The sequence below is a fragment of the Ochotona princeps genome, chromosome 26, assembly GCF_030435755.1.
Source record: "Ochotona princeps isolate mOchPri1 chromosome 26, mOchPri1.hap1, whole genome shotgun sequence".
In the NCBI taxonomy this organism is placed as follows: Eukaryota; Metazoa; Chordata; class Mammalia; order Lagomorpha; family Ochotonidae; genus Ochotona; species Ochotona princeps.
The window spans coordinates 9,847,839-9,867,263 of NC_080857.1; the positions used below are offsets into that span (position 1 = coordinate 9,847,839).

The 19,425-nt window shown below is 42.9% G+C and overlaps 1 protein-coding gene and 1 long non-coding RNA gene across 3 annotated transcripts in view; one reads left to right on the forward strand and one right to left on the reverse strand.

Annotated features, from left to right (window-relative positions):
- The window catches only part of LOC131478023 (uncharacterized), a 45,672-nt gene extending 44,073 nt beyond the window's left edge, over positions 1-1,599 (reverse strand). Inside the window, exon 1 of the long non-coding RNA XR_009244249.1 lies at positions 1,460-1,599. This is a non-coding gene — a long non-coding RNA (uncharacterized LOC131478023). The remainder of the gene's footprint in view (positions 1-1,459) is intronic.
- GALC (galactosylceramidase) overlaps positions 1,463-19,425 on the forward strand; it is a 46,715-nt gene continuing 28,752 nt past the window's right edge. Inside the window, exons 1-7 of one of the 2 annotated variants that reach the window (XM_058655190.1) lie at positions 1,463-1,722; positions 5,796-5,864; positions 6,437-6,500; positions 8,032-8,145; positions 9,735-9,874; positions 11,613-11,651; positions 17,132-17,262. In XM_058655190.1, the coding sequence (XP_058511173.1) occupies positions 1,528-1,722; positions 5,796-5,864; positions 6,437-6,500; positions 8,032-8,145; positions 9,735-9,874; positions 11,613-11,651; positions 17,132-17,262 (752 nt within the window). In that variant the 5' untranslated portion in view covers positions 1,463-1,527. Of the gene's footprint in view, positions 1,723-5,795; positions 5,865-6,436; positions 6,501-8,031; positions 8,146-9,734; positions 9,875-11,612; positions 11,652-17,131; positions 17,263-19,425 lie in introns of those variants that run through there. The other variant, XM_058655191.1, reaches the window with a different exon arrangement.

Consider the following 19,425-nt stretch of genomic DNA (forward strand, 5'->3'; position numbering starts at 1 on the left):
ATTTACACAGAGAAGAGACAGAGAAAGTTTGTCCATCTGCTAGTTCACTCTCCAGATGGACCCAACAGCTGGAGCTGAGCTAATCTGAAGCCAGGAGTCAGGTGCTTCTTCCTGGTCTCACACACAGGTGCAGGATCCCAAGGCATTGGCCCATCCTCCACTGCTTTCCCAGGTCATACATAAGCAGGAAGCTGAATGGGAAGTGGAACAACCAGAACAAGAACTGGCACCCATATATGATGCCAGTGTCACAAGCAGAGGATTAGCCAGTTGTAGCACTGCGCTGGCCCGAACAGTAGTAGTTTAAGAGAACTGAGAGGGGAAGAATACCACTTCCACCCTTCTGGGATCCCAGCTGGATACAAGAATTGACAAAAGAAAACTGGCAAATACACAAATTTTACCTAAGTTTTGTTTTAGTTTTATGTTTTCATGTTTACACAGTTGATCACGGTTGGAAGGGTCAAGGATCATGGGCAAGTGGGCGAGATCACTGTTTCCACATTTTCTTTTTCTTCTTTCTGTATCTGGAGGAGGGGGGATTTTTGAGTCCTCACAAGAAATTGAAGACACCCCTCTCTTCTCCCAGCTTAGACTCAATCACTACTGTACTGTATTGGATCAAACTTGATGCAGTTGAAGACCATGACTAGGCAAAGGAGCTTACTTTAGGCTGGTCAAATGGGAAGTCACAAGGAAGAAACGGGCAAGTTGAACAGTCTTGTTCACACTGATTCTAACTCCAATTTTGACAAGCACTTGCTACCCAGGGAGGATGACCTTCCCACAGGAACTTAATCTCCTGCTTTTATGAAACTCAATAAACGGCAGGGTGATCTTGCAACTTTTTTTTTGTTTTGAAGTGCTTTTATTTCAAAATAGTCAATGCGCCAGAGCAGTACATTTTAGGGTGGTATATTCTTAACTCTTCAACGCTAAAAGTCCTGAATGTATTAGTTACTAGAATCGAAAGTCTTAAGTATTGCCAGGTGTGTAAGGCCAGGTGTGTAAGATTTACTGAGTACCTATCACCTTACTTCTCTCATTTAAGCACAGGTTTTCAAGATGAAACTTAGCCTCTGAGAACCAAGTGACCCTACCAAGGTGATAAGTGAACTCGGCTGGGTGAGAAATTCCAAGCTTGGTCCCCTTTCTTATTCTGCCACCTACTGGTCCCAGTACTTGTGCCCTAAGATGTTGGGATGCGTGAATGGCTACTCTTCATTTTTTTTTCGTTTTGGCAGGCCTTGGGACTCATATCCCTTAAACCAAAGTGCCCATCCAGTGAGGACCGCCCCCCCCCCCAAAAAAACCCGCTGAAAACCCTCGAAGGCTAGTAGAAGTACCAAGAGAAAGTTCGCCAGACTTGCCTCCCCCCGCCCCCGCCTGCCTGAGCACTACAGCGTCCCTCCTCTGGTGGCCCTCACTCAAGATGGCGGCAACGACGTCAGACGCTTACCAGCCCTTCTCTATCATGACGGCGACCGGATCCACCTCCTTGGGCGCCAGAGTCATGTGACCCACACAATGGCTGAGCTCCTGTTGCAGGCTTCCCGGCAACGCCAAGTGGGAGTCATGACGGCCGCCGCGGGTTCGGCGGGCCGCGCCGCGGTGCCCCTGCTACTGTGCGCGCTGCTGGCGCCCAGTGGCGCGTACGTGCTCGACGACTCCGACGGGCTGGGCCTGGAGTTCGACGGCATCGGCGCCATCAGCGGCGGCGGGGTGAGAGGCCCGAGGCGAGGATGCCAGGGCTCGCCAGGCGCCGGAGCCCTCCCGCCCCACAAGCCCCTGCGGCATGGTCCCTGGGCGTCCGGCCGGGGAGGCTGCTGCTTAGGGTGACTCTAGAGAGGAGGTTAGGTTTGCGTGAAGGAGGATCGGGAGTCCAGAGGGTTAGTGAGAGATGCAGGTGGTGACGAGGCGGGGCTCGACCCTCATTCTAGGCACCTAACCCTCCTTGCTGAGGGGACTTCCGGAGCGTCCCTCATCCTAGGCACCTAACCCTCCTTGCTGAGGGGACTTCCGGAGCGTCCCTCATCCTAGGCACTTAACCCTCCTTGCTGAGGGGACTTCCGGAGCGTCCCTCATCCTAGGCACTTAACCCTCCTTGCTGAGGGGACTTCCGGAGCGACCCTCACCCTAGGCACCTAACCCTCCTTGCTGAGGGGACTTCCGGAGCGTCCCTCATCCTAGGCACCTAACCCTCCTTGCTGAGGGGACTTCCGGAGCGACCCTCACCCTAGGCACCTAACCCTCCTTGCTGAGGGGACTTCCGGAGCGTCCCTCATCCTAGGCACTTAACCCTCCTTGCTGAGGGGACTTCCGGAGCGACCCTCACCCTAGGCACCTAACCCTCCTTGCTGAGGGGACTTCCGGAGCGTCCCCTCGCGAAGGGGAAGCGAAAGCGGACCGGCTGCTCTGTGGCCTCTTACATTCCAGAGATGGATGGATGGCTTGGGAAGTGCGTTGCCTCTGGTGACTAGCAGGTTGTTTCTGAGGAGCGACTGTGGAGTAGCTGTCTGTCTGTAGATATGTTTTCTGTTTTAAAGAATGGTTTATTTACTTTTAAGGCAGAGAGAGAGAGGTAGAAAGTCCCAGCTTCCGCCTGCTGGATCACTCCACAAATACCAAAAGGTGACCTCCAGCAGTGAATGCCAGTGTCAGTGCCAGGATTGTTCTTGATTCCTCATAAAAGTTACCTGTCCCGTGTGCTTTGTAACTTTTATTCACTCCCCGACCCCCATTTTAATAATCTTTGGGCCAGTGGGTTTTAAGGTGCTAGATCTTTAGGTGGATTTTTATGGTTTGTAAGCCAGAGCGGATGTGAAGCTAAGGCATGACTCTAAAAGGCTTGGATTTGTTGGGTTGATCAGATGCAACTTGCTTTCTTCCATTCAACTTAGAACTTGACTGCTTCCTTGCACTTGGTTGCTACCATATATATTTATCTAAACCTGAGATAGCCAGTATTTCTTAAAATGAAAATTCAGTCTCTCTGAAACCTTTGCTTAGGTCTAACTTACTAGCCTATTGAAAAATGGAAGGTCTGGTTAGCTATAAATAACATTAGTAAGATGGGAAGAATCCGTTCGTTACTCAAGTAGAAAATTCCTATCTAATCTGATTGAGTATGCCCAGTTAATGGTGTCCCCAGCTAGAGTGCATTGCTCATCTCAGAAGCTCGATCAACACTGAGTGGAACTAGTGCAGCACTGTATTTTTGTACTCATTTAAACTTCTTGGAACCCTTGGTACCTGGCATAGTTTTTTAAAGGTGTAAGAACCGTTGCACTTGATGTTCATATTAGATAGGGACGGCATGTGGGTGCAGTAGTTAAGAATGTGCTCTCATACTGGGAGGCCATGCCTAGTTTTTTCTTTTTTCATAATACATACTTCACACAAAGCTTTTGAATAACGCTTTTATGTATTTAAGTGTATGCATGTAAAATATTTTTGTGCTCAAACTTTTAGTTCTGTTTTTTCACTTTGAAAAATTTTCATCTAGTGTTCATTCATTTAAGTAGGGTCTACTTTATTTGAGGTTCTGTTAAGCTCCTGGAGAATAGTGTAATTAAAAACTAGACAATGGCTGCCATTTACTGAGAGCTTACAGTGTGTCAGGTGCTGTGCTGTCTGTCCTTTCAGGAACACTACTCTTAGACTAGCTGAATGAGCTGTAGTAATTTACTCTCGGTTGCATAGTTTATAGATGACAAAATCGAAGTGCAACTTCATTTGACTCAAAGCCACCTACCTCACTTGGCGTGTTCCAGGGCAATGACAACAATAAAACCAAACCAGAGAAGTGGCTATTAAGAAGAATGTCCTCAGGGAGTTTAGAGGGCTGACACAGAAGAGCAAAGCAGTGATTAGGGCACTGGGTTAGAGCGTGATGTTAGAGCTGTGGCCCTGGTCTCAAGCACTTAATGAAATCAGTGGGCAGAGGCAGACTTTATTCTTCCTTGAAGAGGTGGAGTTTGAGCCTGTTGTTCAAATGGGACTGTGGAGTTTGCTCCAGGTCAGAAGAAAAGGAAAGAAAAAGCTGTATGTCTCGATAAGAGCTATGCGATCGGTAACGGGTAAAGTGCCAGAAGTAGGATTTAATAACTAAGAGACTTGGGTATAAAATTTAGCAATTTGAATTTTTAAGCAGGTTTGAACAGTGGTTTTAAAAAAGGTTTATTTTACTTGAAAAACAGGGCGACACATACACACATGGGAGAGGGAGAAAGTAGAAACACATACCTAGAGAGCTTCCCTTTGGGGTTTCACTCTTCATGTGCTCACAACAGCCGGACCTGGGCCAAGCTGAAGCTAGGAGCTCAGAACGTCATCCAGGCCCCCCATGTGACTGGCAGGTGCTTGGGACACCATCTGTTGCCTTCCAGAATGTATTAATAGGAAGCTGAATTGGAAGTGCAATAGTCAGGACTTGAAACAGCATCCTAAGAAGTAGCTTAACTTGTTGAGCAACAGTGCCTACCCTAAACACAATGAAATTTAAATATTTACTTGACAGGTGCAGAGCGAATCTCATCCACTTGTTCACTCCACAGATGTCTGCAGTAGTAGGGGCTGGCCAGGCTGAAGCCAGGAGCCAGGACTTGGTGTGGGTATTACACCTGGGTGGCAAGGACCTAAATAGGTGTGTCACCACCTGCTGCCTCCAAGGGGTGCATTATCAGGAAGCTGAGATTAGAAACAGCTGGGACTCAAGCTCAGGTATTCTTGTGTAGGATGTAGGCATCTCAAATGACATCTCTATAAAAGATTTATTTACTTACAAGACAGAATCTGCCATCTGTTAGATTTCATCCCCACCCCTCCCGCCCAAGATGGCTGCAACAGACAGGGCTGGGCCAGGCCAGAGTCAGGAGTCAGAAATTTCATTCAGATCTCTCATGTGAGTGATAGGAACACAAACACTTGGCCTATTCTCTGGTGCTTTCCCAGGCTGTTAACAGGGAGTTGGATTGGAAGTGGAACACTTATAACACCAACTGTCACGGATGTGAGATCCTCTCTCTCTGGAGAGAGAAAGAGAAAGAGAGAGAGAGAGAGAGAGAGAGAGAGAGATAGGCAGGGGGGACAGTCTTCCATTCTTTGCTTTACTCCCCAAATGACTGTTAACAGCTGAAGCTGGACCAGGCTAAACTGGGAGCCAAGAACTTCCTTGGGTCTCTACATGGTTACAGGGGCCCAAGCAGTTGGTTCTTCCACTGCTTTTGCTGGTACATTAGCCGAGTGCTGAATTGGAAGTGGAGCAGCTGGGACTCGAACTGATGTCCATATGAGGTGCTGGCACTGCATGTAGTGTCTTAATGCACTATGCCACAGTGTGGGCCCCTGAGGTCGTTCTTAACAAGAGTGATGAGGGTGATAGTGCTTCCTTCAGCACCGTTGCTTATAATATTTTTCCTGCAAGATAGTAGAGGGAAAATTATCTGATATATATCTCACACGTTCTAGTCCATAGATACTGTTGTTGACAAATGATTTTTAAGATAGAAAGCTTGAGTTTCAAGATAAATTTATAATCGCAAAATTCAACTGAAACTTTAGCAAGCTTCACTTCCTGCCAACTCTCATCCCAGCGGAAGGGAACGTTTCAGCTTGTGGACAACAGTGTCCTCATTTGTGCAGTGCTTGGCAAGGGCAGATAACAAACCTGAGCAATGACTTCCCACAGATCCACGTTGCCCTAGAACTGGCTAAGCATGCACATGAACATTATAGGCAAGTAGTCATGACCAGATTTGTTTTGTTCATACTTCTGAAAACTTTTTTTTTTCCAGGCAACCTCCCGACTTCTAGTAAATTATCCAGAACCATATCGTTCTGAAATATTGGATTATCTCTTTAAGGTAATGAGAAACAAAAATCATTTTGTGGTACTTGTGATGTCTTAGAAATTGTCTTGTGAATTGAACCCACAGTATTTATCAGATTCACAATTCTAGGGTTCTTTTTTTTTTTTTTTTTTTTTTTTTTTTTTTTTTTAACAGCTACTTTTTAGCGGCATTAAGGGCAAGGGAATGAGCAAGTGAGGGCTGCTGTGTGCTGGTTTACTTCTCATTTGCCCGTAATGGATTTGGCTGAGCCAAGCTAAGGCAGAACTTGCTCCAGGTATCCCACCTGGGTGGTAGGACACCTACTTAACTAAGCTGTCATTACTGCCCTTCAGGGTCTGCGATAGCAGGAAACTGGAATCAGGAGCCAAAGACAGATATCATCTGAGGCAGGTGTCTTAACTGAAATATTCAAACAATATCCCTTGATTTTGGTTTCTGCAAGATGAAAAATTGCTTGCAAACTCAGTTGTTATTTGATTTTGCTTTTGTTTTCTCATCCATAAAACGCAGAGGTCAAAGGCAGTAACAAACTAATGTCTTCCTAGGATGAAGCACAGTGTTAATATTTTTACTTTTTTCCACAGCCAAACTTTGGTGCCTCTTTGCATATTCTAAAAGTCGAAATAGGTGGTGATGGGCAGACAACAGGTAGGAGTATTTGGGAAATAGGATTTCTCTTCTCCCCAACATTCTGATCCACTCTAACCACATAGATGGTGATTTTAGAATATAAAGAGTACCAACTCTCAAGATTGATTACTGCTGAGTAGATCGTTTCTCGTTGTTCTTTATTACTTGTAATTTAGCAAAAATGTATAGAAATATAAGTTTTCCATCAAAAAGAGTGTTCAGATTTTGATTTACCTATTTAATTGAAGTTTCCTAAAACTGTAAATCAGAATATAAGGACCGTTTGGAGTTTGAAATTTAAAAAGTTATAAAAGTTTTAAATTTTGTGTAGAATATAAGGTGTTCTTAATATATAGTTAAAAAGCTAAGTGATTAGTATTTCAGAGTTGCAGCTTTTTCAAGTTTATGATTTGTTAAATTTTGAAGTTTTGAAATTATGATTTGTGAATTTTGAAGTCAAAATTGGTTGTACTCCATTCTCAGTCTTCATTGTCAGCATTTTAATTGGCTTTGTCAAGTACGTGTTATCAAGGGGTAAAATAAAATGCCTTTTCCAGAAAGAAGAGAAAAAGTCTGTCAGTGTTTAGGTGTCACTTATTGTTTCTAGGTGATTCCATAGATATCATTTGTGTACTGTGCTGCTGCTAGTGTGCTGGTGGATGGAAGCATATATATATAGATATTAACAGATCTGTGTTTGTGGTGGTAGCAGTAGTTCAAGAGAATGCGTATTTTATTATCAGGATGGTTTTTTTTTGTTGTTTTTTTGTTTTTTTTTTTTTTTTTTGGTTAAGAAGACTTAATAGTGGCTGGCCAGCTTCATTTTGTGAGGCTAGTTAGAGGTATAGACAGAAGCAGGTCGTTCTGCTGAGTTCTGATGTTTCCCTTTAAGAAGTGGGGAGGGCCTCTCTTCCTGTTAGGCTCTGCTTGGTGCAGAGAGGTCCTGGGGGAAGCGTGAGCATGTGAGAACTTGAAAGTCATTCCCCTACTTAGTAGCCTGGTGATGTTACCTTCACTGCTATAGATTTGGGGTAGGATTTGATTATGGTTAGCTTGTGTATATTTTCTCTTTCTTGTTTGTTCCTGACAGTCTTGTGTCAGGTCCTGTCACACGCTTCAGGTGGGGGGTATGACAATTGGGGCTCAGGAACCTGCAAATTGACATCCAGAATTGAAAGGCTGGAAGTTGAAGTCATGTGAACTTAGTTATGGTGATTTGAAAATCTCAGAGAGATCAAAAGTCCACCAAAAAGCAGTCCTATGCAATGTTCAGCTGTATGAGATGGTAATTTGTTAATTTAGCTTATAAGTGAAAGTTATGGTTTTAATTAAAGCCTTTATGATGCTAATGGTCATGAGAAAGTATTAAATATTCTGCACTGGTCATTCATTCTCAAGTTACTTAATTTTTTTTTTTTTTTTTTTTTTTTTTTGCGCACTTTCAGGTTTGAAACTGGAATAGTGCTTTTGTGAAGTGTGTGCATATAAGGAGAGTGGCCCTGGGAAGCAGCATTAATGTATCAATTCCTTTCTCTATTCCTCTCTTCAGATGGTACCGAGCCCTCCCATATGCACTATGAACTTGAAGAGAGTTACTTCCGAGGGTACGAGTGGTGGCTAATGAAGGAAGCGAAGAAAAGAAACCCCAATATTATACTGATGGGTAAGAAGTGGTGTTGCAATGTCTCTGCACTCTTCTCCCCTTTAGGTTAGGCTCTTGCCCAGATTCTGGAGTCTTTGTGCAGCCAGAAGGCAGCGCCTGCCAGACACCAGCCTGTCTTAGCTCTTGAGTATTATGCTGGGTCTCTCTTACATGTCTGTAGGAAGGCCTCACCCTTCCCTGTGTTGTACACAAAGCAGTGAGAGAGCTTTGCCACCAGTCTAAAGTCTCAGAAGATAATGGCAAAGTCAGGTTTAGAACCCAATTCCACTCTGTATCTTTTTTTCTTTCTGTGATGCTAAGTTACTTACCTCAAAATTCGTAAAAGGGCCATTCCATTATAGCAGTAGTACATTTTTGTCTCTACAAGAGGCATGTATAACGCTGTGTGTGTGTGTGTAATCCAGGAGTTTGTTGGTTGCTCTTCCAGGGACCTGGGCTAGGGGGTAATTTGGTCCCCAACCCCCTAAGGAGTCAGGTGCGTGACAGGATCATTGTGTAATTGCTCAAATGGGACTGTATTCATTTTACAGTCTTGTAGCAATGTGTACACATTCGGTAACGTATTCAGACATCCTGAGTGGGTGAGGTGCTTCCAATACTTGAAATGTGATTAATGTTTTGAGACAGGCTGACATTCTGTGTGAGTCAAATGAGGTTAATGATCAGTTTTGAAGACTTGCTTTGCAGTTATTGTAAGTTTTTAAATGCAGGATAAGAGTAATATTTTCTAAATTAAAAAAAATAAGCTATTTTTTTTTCAAATGAACTTTTGAAGGGCATTCCAGAGATGTGCTGAACAGTAAAAATGTCACTCAGTGTAGCACATGTTCACCCACTGGGCTGCTTCCAAGGACAGAGCTCATTTCACTGTGGAGACTGTGCGGGGCTAACCAGGGCCCTAACAAAGACTTACACACACAGTTGGCCTTCATACTGGACTTAGCCTGCCATTGTTTCCAGATGTTCTATTAATGTTAGATTGTTTACATAATACACATAGACATTCCTTCTGAGTTGAGAAGATATGCGTTTTTCATTTTGACTTTGGCTTTTCAGTGCTGAACTAGTTTGGTAATGTATTCAACAGCTAAGAAACATAACTGTCAAGCTTAATTTGATATATTAGGAATATAATTAAAATTACTAATTTGTGTTTTTCTACTGTTCTCATTTTTTTGTTTACAAATAGTAAGATTTTAAAGGATATATGTATATACTTCATATTTATGGTTTAACAAAGATAACAATTCCCTGTTGAAACTAAATTTGATTTTACTAGATGCAATTGCCCGAGTGATTAATCATCTTAGTAGCTTTAAACTGCAAGAAGTTATGCTGGTGAAATAGTCATACTTACTGTGTAGGAGTAGTTTAGTATGAGCCTGCTTTTGATGAATAAGGAATTCTAGTACAGTGTCAGGGCTTTGTGTGGGGTGTTCATCTTTCCATAAGTTAGATCTGCACTGGTTTTTGCTTAACTGAGTATTGCTACTTTTTGTTTGCTTTAATTTAAATTCTGTCTTGTTTCCTGGAGTGTCAGCACCATTGTTTGACACGTTACACCTGGTCCTCTTCCCTCTCCTCTGCAGGGTTGCCATGGTCGTTTCCTGGATGGCTGGGGAAAGGTTTCAACTGGCCGTATGTGAACCTCCAGATGACTGCCTATTATGTTGTGAGCTGGATAATGGGTGCCAAACGTTATCATGATTTGGACATTGAGTATATTGGAGTTAGTAATATATTTAAAATATGGCTAATTTGGGGACACTTATTCATGCTTTAAAAAAGTAATTTGTATAAAAATTACTTTTTTTATACAAAGTGGAGCTTTGTATACCACTGGTATCATTTCATGAGACTAACTTGTTCTACTGGTGTCTGAAAATAACACAAATTAATTGCCTATAACCTTTTATTCTTTCTCTTTACCTATAAAATCTTCCCATATTTAAAGACTGTATTAAGTGTATGTATATCTTCTTTGAATAGTCAAAAAATTTTTGTACTGAATCCAACCTGATTCTGCTGCTTTCCCTAAATATTCTAATTCTTAAAGCAATACTATCTTCCCTACACAGTTTATGGTTTTTGTTTTAAGATTTAGTTTTATTGGATAGTCAGATATACAGAGAGGAGGAGAGACACAGAGGAAGATCTTCCATCCAATGATTCACTTCCGAAGTGGCCACAAGGCTGGAGCTGAGCCAATCTGAAGCCAGGAGCCTGGAGCCTTTTCTGGGGGTCTCCCATGCAGGTGCAGGATCCCAAGGCTTTGGGCCGTCCTCAACTGCTTTTCCAGGCCACAAGCAGGAAGCTGGATGGGAAGTGGGACTGCTGGGATTAGAACTGGCACCCCTATGAGATCCCAGTGTGTATGAGGCAAGGACTTTAGTCACCAGGCTATTGTACCAGGCCCTTCCCTACACCGTTTAAAGATATGCATTTTATTCTGTTGGTTTCCTCTTGATAATCACATGTTATAAGAGGAGCTTCCTTGATAGGAAATTCTTTGTTATTAAAGGTTTATTTATCTCATTTTTATTTATTTGAAAGGCAGAGAAATCTCAGTCTTCCATCTGCTGGTTCACTGTTCAGCTGCTGTTGGGTCAGGGTGGAGCCAGCAGCCTGGAACTCCATGCCAGCCTCCCACGTGGGTGACAGGAGCCTAGAACTCCATGCCAGCCTCCCACGTGGGTGACAGGAGTCCAGAGGCTTGTGCCAGCACCTGCTGTCTCCCAGGGCGTACATTGGCAAGCAGGTGGATGAGAAGCTGCTCTGGCACTGCATCCCACGTGCCCTGCTATCGAGTTGTGGGTGTCCCCAACAGTGGCTTAACCTACTGCTCCAGTGTCCCCACCCTAAGGGACTCTTTCTTGTGTCCTGGGAGTCAAAAGAATGATGGGACCTGGACTCCAGAATCATTTCTCTTCTTATAGTTTTTTTTTCCTACAAAAATGAAAGCCGTAGAAGTTCCTTTTCATCTCTGTAACCCAATACTTCATGCTTCTGAACCTGAAAGGTTTGTTCGTTGCATCCTCGCGAAGAGCTTTCATTTGCCATCTAGCATATCATTGTGATTCTTTACGTGTACCTAAAGAATTGCTTTTGTACAACATACGTATTCATACATAGCTTTCAGGTGTGCAGAGAGGGGTCTTGTCAGGATTACCACTAAGATCTCCGTATCTGTTAGTCGCCCGGTTCCTAGTACGGTGCCGGCATGCATTGCACTGTCGGCATTGGTTGACTAAATGAACGTTCTGTTGTTTAAAGTCTCTGGAATACATAAATCTTTGAAAAATTGCCCTCAAATATTTTAGTTAAATATTCTCTGGAATTTTCCAAAAGGTAAAGAAAATGACTTATCAGGGAATGTGAAAGTTGATGTGAGAAATAGCATCTTAATGGTCATGAGCACTTTCTGATTTTTGAAATTTTTCACTTTGGACTTATTTTCTGTTTTACAGATTTGGAATGAGAGGTCATTTAACGCCAGTTACATCAAGGTCTGTTCGATTTTAATATATTCCTGACTTTATTAGTGAATAATTCTTTGTCATTTCATTTGGTAGAAAAATTTGGTAGAAAATTTGTGGAAGGAAATGATGTTCTTTTTTATTGCACAGTGACTTATTTTGTTATTTGTGACATAAATTTCAAGCCGTTTTAATGTTTTTGTGGGAGATATTAAAACATATGTAGTTCTCAGTATATAATCCCAAAATTGCTTTTATCTAAACATCTGCTTTGCATTTTCCTATTTTAAAAATTCGTTACTTTTAGAATCTTGATAAACATTGTAAAATAATTATTTTAGACTTTAAGCATTCATGAAATGTAGTAGTTTCTTATGTCAGATATTTTTTATTCTTATTTTTTGCGAAGTTTATGATATCAGAATATGTTGTTATATATAACATGATTTTCTTTTTGATTACCAAAGAGGGAGCAACTTACATTTTTAAGTTGTTGTTTTTGAACCACTTTCCCTAAATATTTATCTGTTTTTAACTTGCAAAAGCTTCCCCATGAGGAACTCCTATTACTGTTTTTTTTTCACAAAAGGAAAAGCTGTGATAATAACAGCTTCTGTTGAAAATAAAGTTTTATTTTTCATGTGAAACTCTTTCCTAGTTTACTATTCAGTCTCATTTGTCTTGTTTTATGTAACTTTCCCTAAGAAATACTGTTTTGTGGTTATACTTGGTTTCTGCGTTTTAAAAGTTTTCTTTAAATTTAAAGTTTTATATTTTGAAGCAGATAATATCCCATACATTTTATTCATTTACTCATTTATTCTGCAAGCATTTATGTAACACCTAGCTAATCAGACATTGTGCATGTTCTTCAAGTATGCTAGAAGGTACTGCTTCTGCCCATAAGGCATATGAGGAGCAGGGGAGAGTCAGATACAGATAATTAAAACATCTGTCATAGTTTCTCTAATGGAATAATTCACAGGCGGGATTCTCAGAAGGTGCGCACAGAAGGGACCCTGGGGTCTTTAGGGAAGTGACCTGTGGTGGGAATCTTAAGAAGGATGAATAAAAGCTCATTTCCAAGTTGCTAGGGATGGGCTATGGCACATGCAAGGAGGTGAAAGTTAACAGGAAGTGGAATTTAAGAGAAAAGTATCATATCAATGGCTAGCCAAGGAGAGAGAAGAAGGGAGCTGAGTCAGTAAGCTCATGTGTCCCTCGAAGAGAAACACATTTGAATTGATCTTCTGTAAGAAACAACAGACAGAAAGAGATCTTTCCACTGGGACTTGCCCCAGATAGATATCTGCAACCTTCAGGGCCGGGCCAGGCTGAAGCCAGGAGCCTGGAATTCAGACCAGTTCACCTGCGTGGGTGGCAAGGATCCAAGTATTTGGGCCACTTCTTGTTACATCCGTTGTGTTCAAATGTCTCTCTAAGTCTTTTGTGAGAGTTACCATCAGGTAAACACCTAAAAATCCTGCTTCCATAACCTCTGAAGTTCATTGAGTTTTGCTTAAGATTGATAACAAGGACTCCATATTGGCTTTTTTTTTTTTTAAAGATTTATTCATTTTATTACAGCCAGATATACAGAGAGGAGGAGAGACAGAGAGGAAGATCTTCCGTCCAATGATTCACTCCCCAAGTGAGCCTCAACGGGCCGGTGCGCGCCGATCCGAAGCCGGGAACCTGGAACCTCCTCCAGGTCTCCCACGCGGGTGCAAGGTCCCAATGCATTGGGCCGTCCTCGACTGCTTTCCCAGGCCACAAGCAGGGAGCTGGATGGGAAGTGGAGCTGCCGGGATTAGAACCGGCGCCCATATGGGATCCCGGGGCTCTCAAGGTGAGGACTTTAGCCGCTAGGCCACGCCGCCGGGCCTTTATTCCTTCTTGTGGACCAACATTTTTTCTGAGCATGTCACTGATCTGCTGTCCCGCAGCTAGGTTCTGTTTGTTCCTCGCTGCTGGATCATGTTGGACCTGGCTCCATACCTAGTCCCACGTTCAGAGAGAAGTGTTTGACTGGTTACTCAAAACCATGTCAATTCCATAATGTTGTAAATTGCTGTCGATGTTACATTGGGACTCTTAATTGACTGGGATGATATTCTACCAGCTCTAACTTCGGACCAGAAATGGTCTCCCCAAGAAACTGTTCAACCCATCTGGACAATAAGTAGCTGGACTCTATGCTTGGTATACGTTTGCAAGGAAAGAATCTTGATTGAATTTGAACTGTAATACTGCATCAAGGTGGAGGAATCCACCAGGGGGAGGGGCGTGGGGAGGGGTGGGGGGATTCCCAGAGCCTATGAAACTGTCACATAATGCAAAATAATTAATAAAAAATTATTTAAAAAATAAATAATTTTATAATTAAAAAAAAAGAGAGAAGTATTTGTTGACTAGGAGTCCATGTCTGTAACCCTTGCAGCTACATTTGAGCAACAGAAAATTTTGCCAGGAGCAGTCCTTTGGTTAACTTTACTCAGAGTCCATTGTTAAGCTGTTTTTTTAATCTTTTTTTTTTTCTGTTCTGTAGACACAGGCATCATCTCAAGGTGCCAGACATTGTCTTACTGGGTTTTCACTTCTGTATAATTCTGATACGCAAAAGAAATGTCTGTCAGATATATTAGGCAACCAAAAGAACAAGTTTAGGAAGTCTAAAATAATGAGTAGAGTCACACTCTAAAAGTAGCTATGTTTACTTTCTTGACTGCTTGTGTCAAGTAAAGCAACAGAAGTTGTTTTGCCCTATGATGATTTCAGATTTTGAGAACTTGAAGTTAAAAAGCCTATGCAAACCAGACTTAGCTTTTTCTTAAAGCTGTGGTAGCTAACCTTTTAAGCTTCAGGGCCTGTTAAGAAGTGACTGTTTTATTTACTCATTGTGACGCTAGGAACTCTTGAAGCCATCATTGTGAGTGTAAGTTTTAGATACACCGGTGTTTTCAACTCTGCCGGTTATGGGGAGAACAGGTTTTTAATCTGAACTTTTACGACCACATTGCCATAAAAAGTAAAAAATTCTCAGATTTTTCCATTTTAGAGGAAGTAAATGAGAGGAAAGATAAAACTTCCCATCTGTTTGCAAAACTATCCCAAAGCACCGTAAACAATGGAAATCACAGAAAAAAAACTTACAGAACCTGGATGGAACATTTAAATACAGAACCAGCTATTTAAAACGATAGACGTAGAAATCCACACATTTCATTATTTCAGTTTCAAGTAACCAATGTTTGTTTAATCTCAGTTAAGTGGTGAACAAACAGTGTGAGGGGAGACCAGCATAAACCCGTTCTGGGACATGTTCCTGGATGGGAGACCTGCCATTTAAATGGTGCCTGCTCCAGTGGGGGCATCCATCCACTGGAGGATGCCCTTGACGCATTGTTTTGCCCAACGTGGCCCAGAACAGAGACCTTTGATGCTTGGTAACCAATACAAGTCCTTGAAGGAAAAGTACAAAAAAGGAGTTGTACTCGGCCTTGCAGCCTCAAGTCAATGATGGTTCTGAACTGGACGATCAGCTGAGAAAATATGGGAGCCAGGAGTCCTGACCCCTATGGGCCCCAGATACTGAGCAGCCAAGGGCAGGGACCTTCCAGGTGTACCAAATTCACCCTGACCAAATCATTTGTTGTTGGAGCACATGCCTGACATTCTCCGGGTGCCACAGAGAGAGGGAACCCAGAGATGAGGGTCCTCCCACGTAAGAGCAAGGGGAGCTAGGTATAGGAGAATGGGGAAAGGGGGCTCTTGAGTTCTGCTGGGGAGTGGCCCTGGCCAAGGACCTTTCAGTTTCCCTCCTAGTTTACAAGGATCAGAGACAGAGAAGGCAAGGCTGACAGTCACCTGAGGCCAACAGCATGACTCCCCATGATCAGGGAGAAGTCCCTACAATGGCCCCAAAATGTCTGTCTTGGGAAATGAGACTTCACCTGTAGTAGAATGCAGATTTATTAAAATATACTTCAAGGGTGAACAGGGCAGCTGGAGACTGACTACGGCAATGTAAGTTATAGTCTGGGAGACCATATATACTCGGGGCAAGTTGCCAGTGGCCAGAGGCTTTCCTGTCATTGGTGATTTCCTTATCTCAGGGGGGATTTTTTAACCAGGGGCTTCCTTGTTGCCAGGGAACCGGATAATTTCTACAGTGTTCACAGTGATTCATAGTGATTCACGGAGTCAGCTGAGCTTGTTTAGAAGATGAACTTGAATTGCCACTCTAGTTCTTATCACATATTTTAAATACCATAGTACACCTGGTTAAAAAATACCTCATTGTAAATTACACCATGGAGTCAATGAGTCTTTGTTATTTGTCACCTAATAGGAAATTTTCATCTTTCCGTAGTTCCAGATAGGTTAGAATGTGTAAAGTAAGTTTATGAAAGCCTTCATTCCTTCTTATTGGAATTTGTTTAGCTGATAAGTTATTGAGACCTACTACAGCCCCCAACAGTTTCAGAGAGCTGAGGGCATGTTTGGGGGACGTGTTCTGGTTTGAAAGGTGTTCCTCCTGATTCTGGATCACAAGTTTCCTTCTCCCTGCTCTGGTTTTGTGTCCAGATAACCCATATCTTGTCATTTCCCTCTGGTTTTCTAGCAGACCCTGTTAGTTTTGGCACCACCCAAAGGTGAGGGCTGTATCTTGTGTTGCTTTTTACTGCTCATTTAGGCCCCAAGTGTAGTGCTAAGCACGAAAGTAGGTGTTCCGGCTGTGTTTTGTCAATGAATTCCCCATTCTTTTTCATTTTACTTTCTCATGAAATAGATTATATAGTGATTTTGCTTTTGTTTTCCATAGGAGATACATTTCTATTGAGAAATACAAGGGTACTTCAAAAATTTCATGGACAAATGGAATTGAAAAGTTAAGTTGGGCACCTGTGTTGTGGCATAGCATGTTAAGTGAATGGGTGTAATTCCAACATCCCATATCAGAGTGCTGGTTTGAGTTGCTAACTGCTCTATTTCCAATCCAACTTCCCACTCATGCTCCTGGAAAAACAGCAGATGGCAGCTCAAGTACCTTGGCTCCTGCCACCATGGTGGAGACAAGGATGAAGTTCCATATTCCTGGCTCTGGCCTAACCCAAATCCTGCCATTGAAGCAATTGGGGAGATATCTCTCAAGATCTTTGCCTTTGCCTTTTTTCTGTCTGTCACTCTGCCTTTCAAATAAATACCATAAATCTTTAAAGAAAAGTTTATTTTTGATGCAAATTTGCAATTCATGCATAATCTTCTCAGACTGCTTATTTTTCATAACTTTCTGAAGGCACCTCTTACACATGGATTTCAAGATTTTGTTGTCCCTAAATAACCTTCTCTTAATACATTTTCCACGTGCTTTTTGAAGTACTCTGGTATTATGGAAACTATGTCGCCAGCATGCTTGATTTTGGAGTTATTTAGGCTGTCTTCATTGCAATTCAAACCCTGCAAACTCCTGTGTAACCTTTCCTGTGTTCTGTTTGTTGCTCCAAAAGGTTTTAAGGAAAATGCTGAACTCTCAAGGTCTCCAGCATGTGAAAATCATAGCGAGTGATAATCTCTGGCAGCCGATTTCCGCTGCCATGCTGCTTGACCCTGACCTCATGGACGTGATTGATGTGATAGGGTAAGGAATCGGTTCCTCCTGCTGGTGGCTTCCGCTTGCTCCGCCTCTCAACCATGTCTTCGTTTTTTATTTCCTCCCTGTTTGAGAACATTCTCAGAAAATGAGGTATTAGTTGAAATAAGACATGTGTGGCTCATAGTTCATTCCTTACTCATTGAAATATATGTGTTTTGAGATCTTTCTCAATGAAATACACTGGTAAGTATGATAAAAATATATGTTGATATTTGGAGTAATAAAATGGGTTTGTTAAATTAAGGAGCAGAACTACATTTTTTTTTTATTGTTTCCTTAATATATCTGATGTAAAAGGAGATTTTAAGGGAGAAGCCCCACCCAGTCTCCCACCCACCCCAGGTCCCAGATGTGGGGCATGCTCCGAGGGTCTTGCTCAAGTGGTTTTGATAGTTCAACAATTCTGAATTGCTGCCACTCTCACCACTCCAAGCATGATGTGGTCGTTGGAGAATCCACTGATTAACATAGTCCATCATATAGTCTCCATTTGCCCAGTATCTTCATTGCCAACATATAGCTGAAGTGGTTGATTGACTTGTTCTGTCCTCTGTCATTTGATAGTTAGTGTTCTGAGTCCGAAAGCTCGATTGGGGGGATCCCCAAAGAAACTTTGTCTGAGGTGTTCCCAGACCAGATTCTTGTATGTACTAGCAAGCACAGGGCCCGGTACACTCCATTGCCCCGATCAGCTGGTGGTTGCAGTTGCTGGGTTGGTTCTGTTTCCATCCCTGTCTTCCACTGGAACCAGTGGGTGTTTGCAGTCCAGCCTGGTTCTGCCCAGCACATACTCGGCCCTCACATAAACCAGTGGGAGCTGCAGCCCAGTCGGAGTGACCCACAATAACCCCCACCAGGCCCGCCCCCTGCCCTAGTTTGCCAGTATGTGTGGCAGACTAGGCCAGTCTGTCCCACATCCCCTTCTGCTCTCATACATGTCAATGAGTATTAAAACCTTGTTCCATCTAACCAGCTCAACGATCCAGCCCTCACGGATGTTGTTGGGTGTCTCTGTCTAGCCACCCCAGCCCCTAGTTTTCATGCCCTCCCGTGGGGGGTGGTAATCCAAGAGGGAGGAGCCCACTGTTTCCCTCCCAGGCCACTCCCACTCCCAGATTATGCACTCTCCAGGTGGTTCTGTGGTTTAACTTGACAGAACTAACCCCCAGTGCCAGCTTCTGCCAGCTGATGCTGTGGCTAAGCCCCAACAACCCTCACCCACTCTACTTGTAGATTGCACCAGTAGGAATAATCAGCCCAGCCTGGTTTTTCCCTGATCTGGGCCACATGAGGCGCACAGGTGCTGTAGCCCTGCCTAGTCAGGTCTACCCCCATCTCAGCTCACGGTCTCCAGTGGGAGTAGCTGTTCAGCAAGGAAACCACCCCTTGTTCCCCTGCCGGTTCTGCCCCCTCCCTTCCTGGTAGAACTACATTTTTTAAACTTTTTTATTTCAGGATAGTTTTAAATTTATAAAGCAAAAATTATAAAATACTGCCAAATTTTCCCATAAACCCAGCATCCAGCTTTCTCTATGGTTAACATCTTAGTGTATTTGTCACAATCTATATAAACCACACTCAGCTTCCCCTGTTACAGAACGGAACCCAATTTCAAAGGCGGTGTGGGAGTTCCTAACTCAGATTTCTGTCGGCTGCGAGTTCTTGCAAGAGCACTGTCACAGTGTTTCAGAATGCTGCCACAGACTGCAGGAGTTCTTGCAAGAGCACTGTCACAGTGTTTCAGAATGCTGCCACAGACTGCAGCTCTTGCCAGGTTTCTTTAGCAGTGTGGTTTTGCCTTATTCTTTGTCCCACTCACCCTGACCTCACTGCACTCCAGCAGTATGTTTTCTTAGTTAATTTGTATTGTATCCATTATATAGTATATAGAAACAATTGAGAGATATAACACGTATATCTGTGGATTGATTATTTTTAAAAATATTTATCTACTTGAAAGGCAGTATTTACTTGAGAGTAAAGGGAGGGCCAGAGAGGTCTTCCAGCTACCAATTCACTCTGCAAATGGCCACAGTCCCTGGAACTGGATTGGACCAAAGTCTGGAACTCTGTCCAGATTTCCCACATGGATGGCAGGACTGAAGTATGCAGGCCATTCTTCCCTTGCTGTCTCGGGCTCCTTAGTCG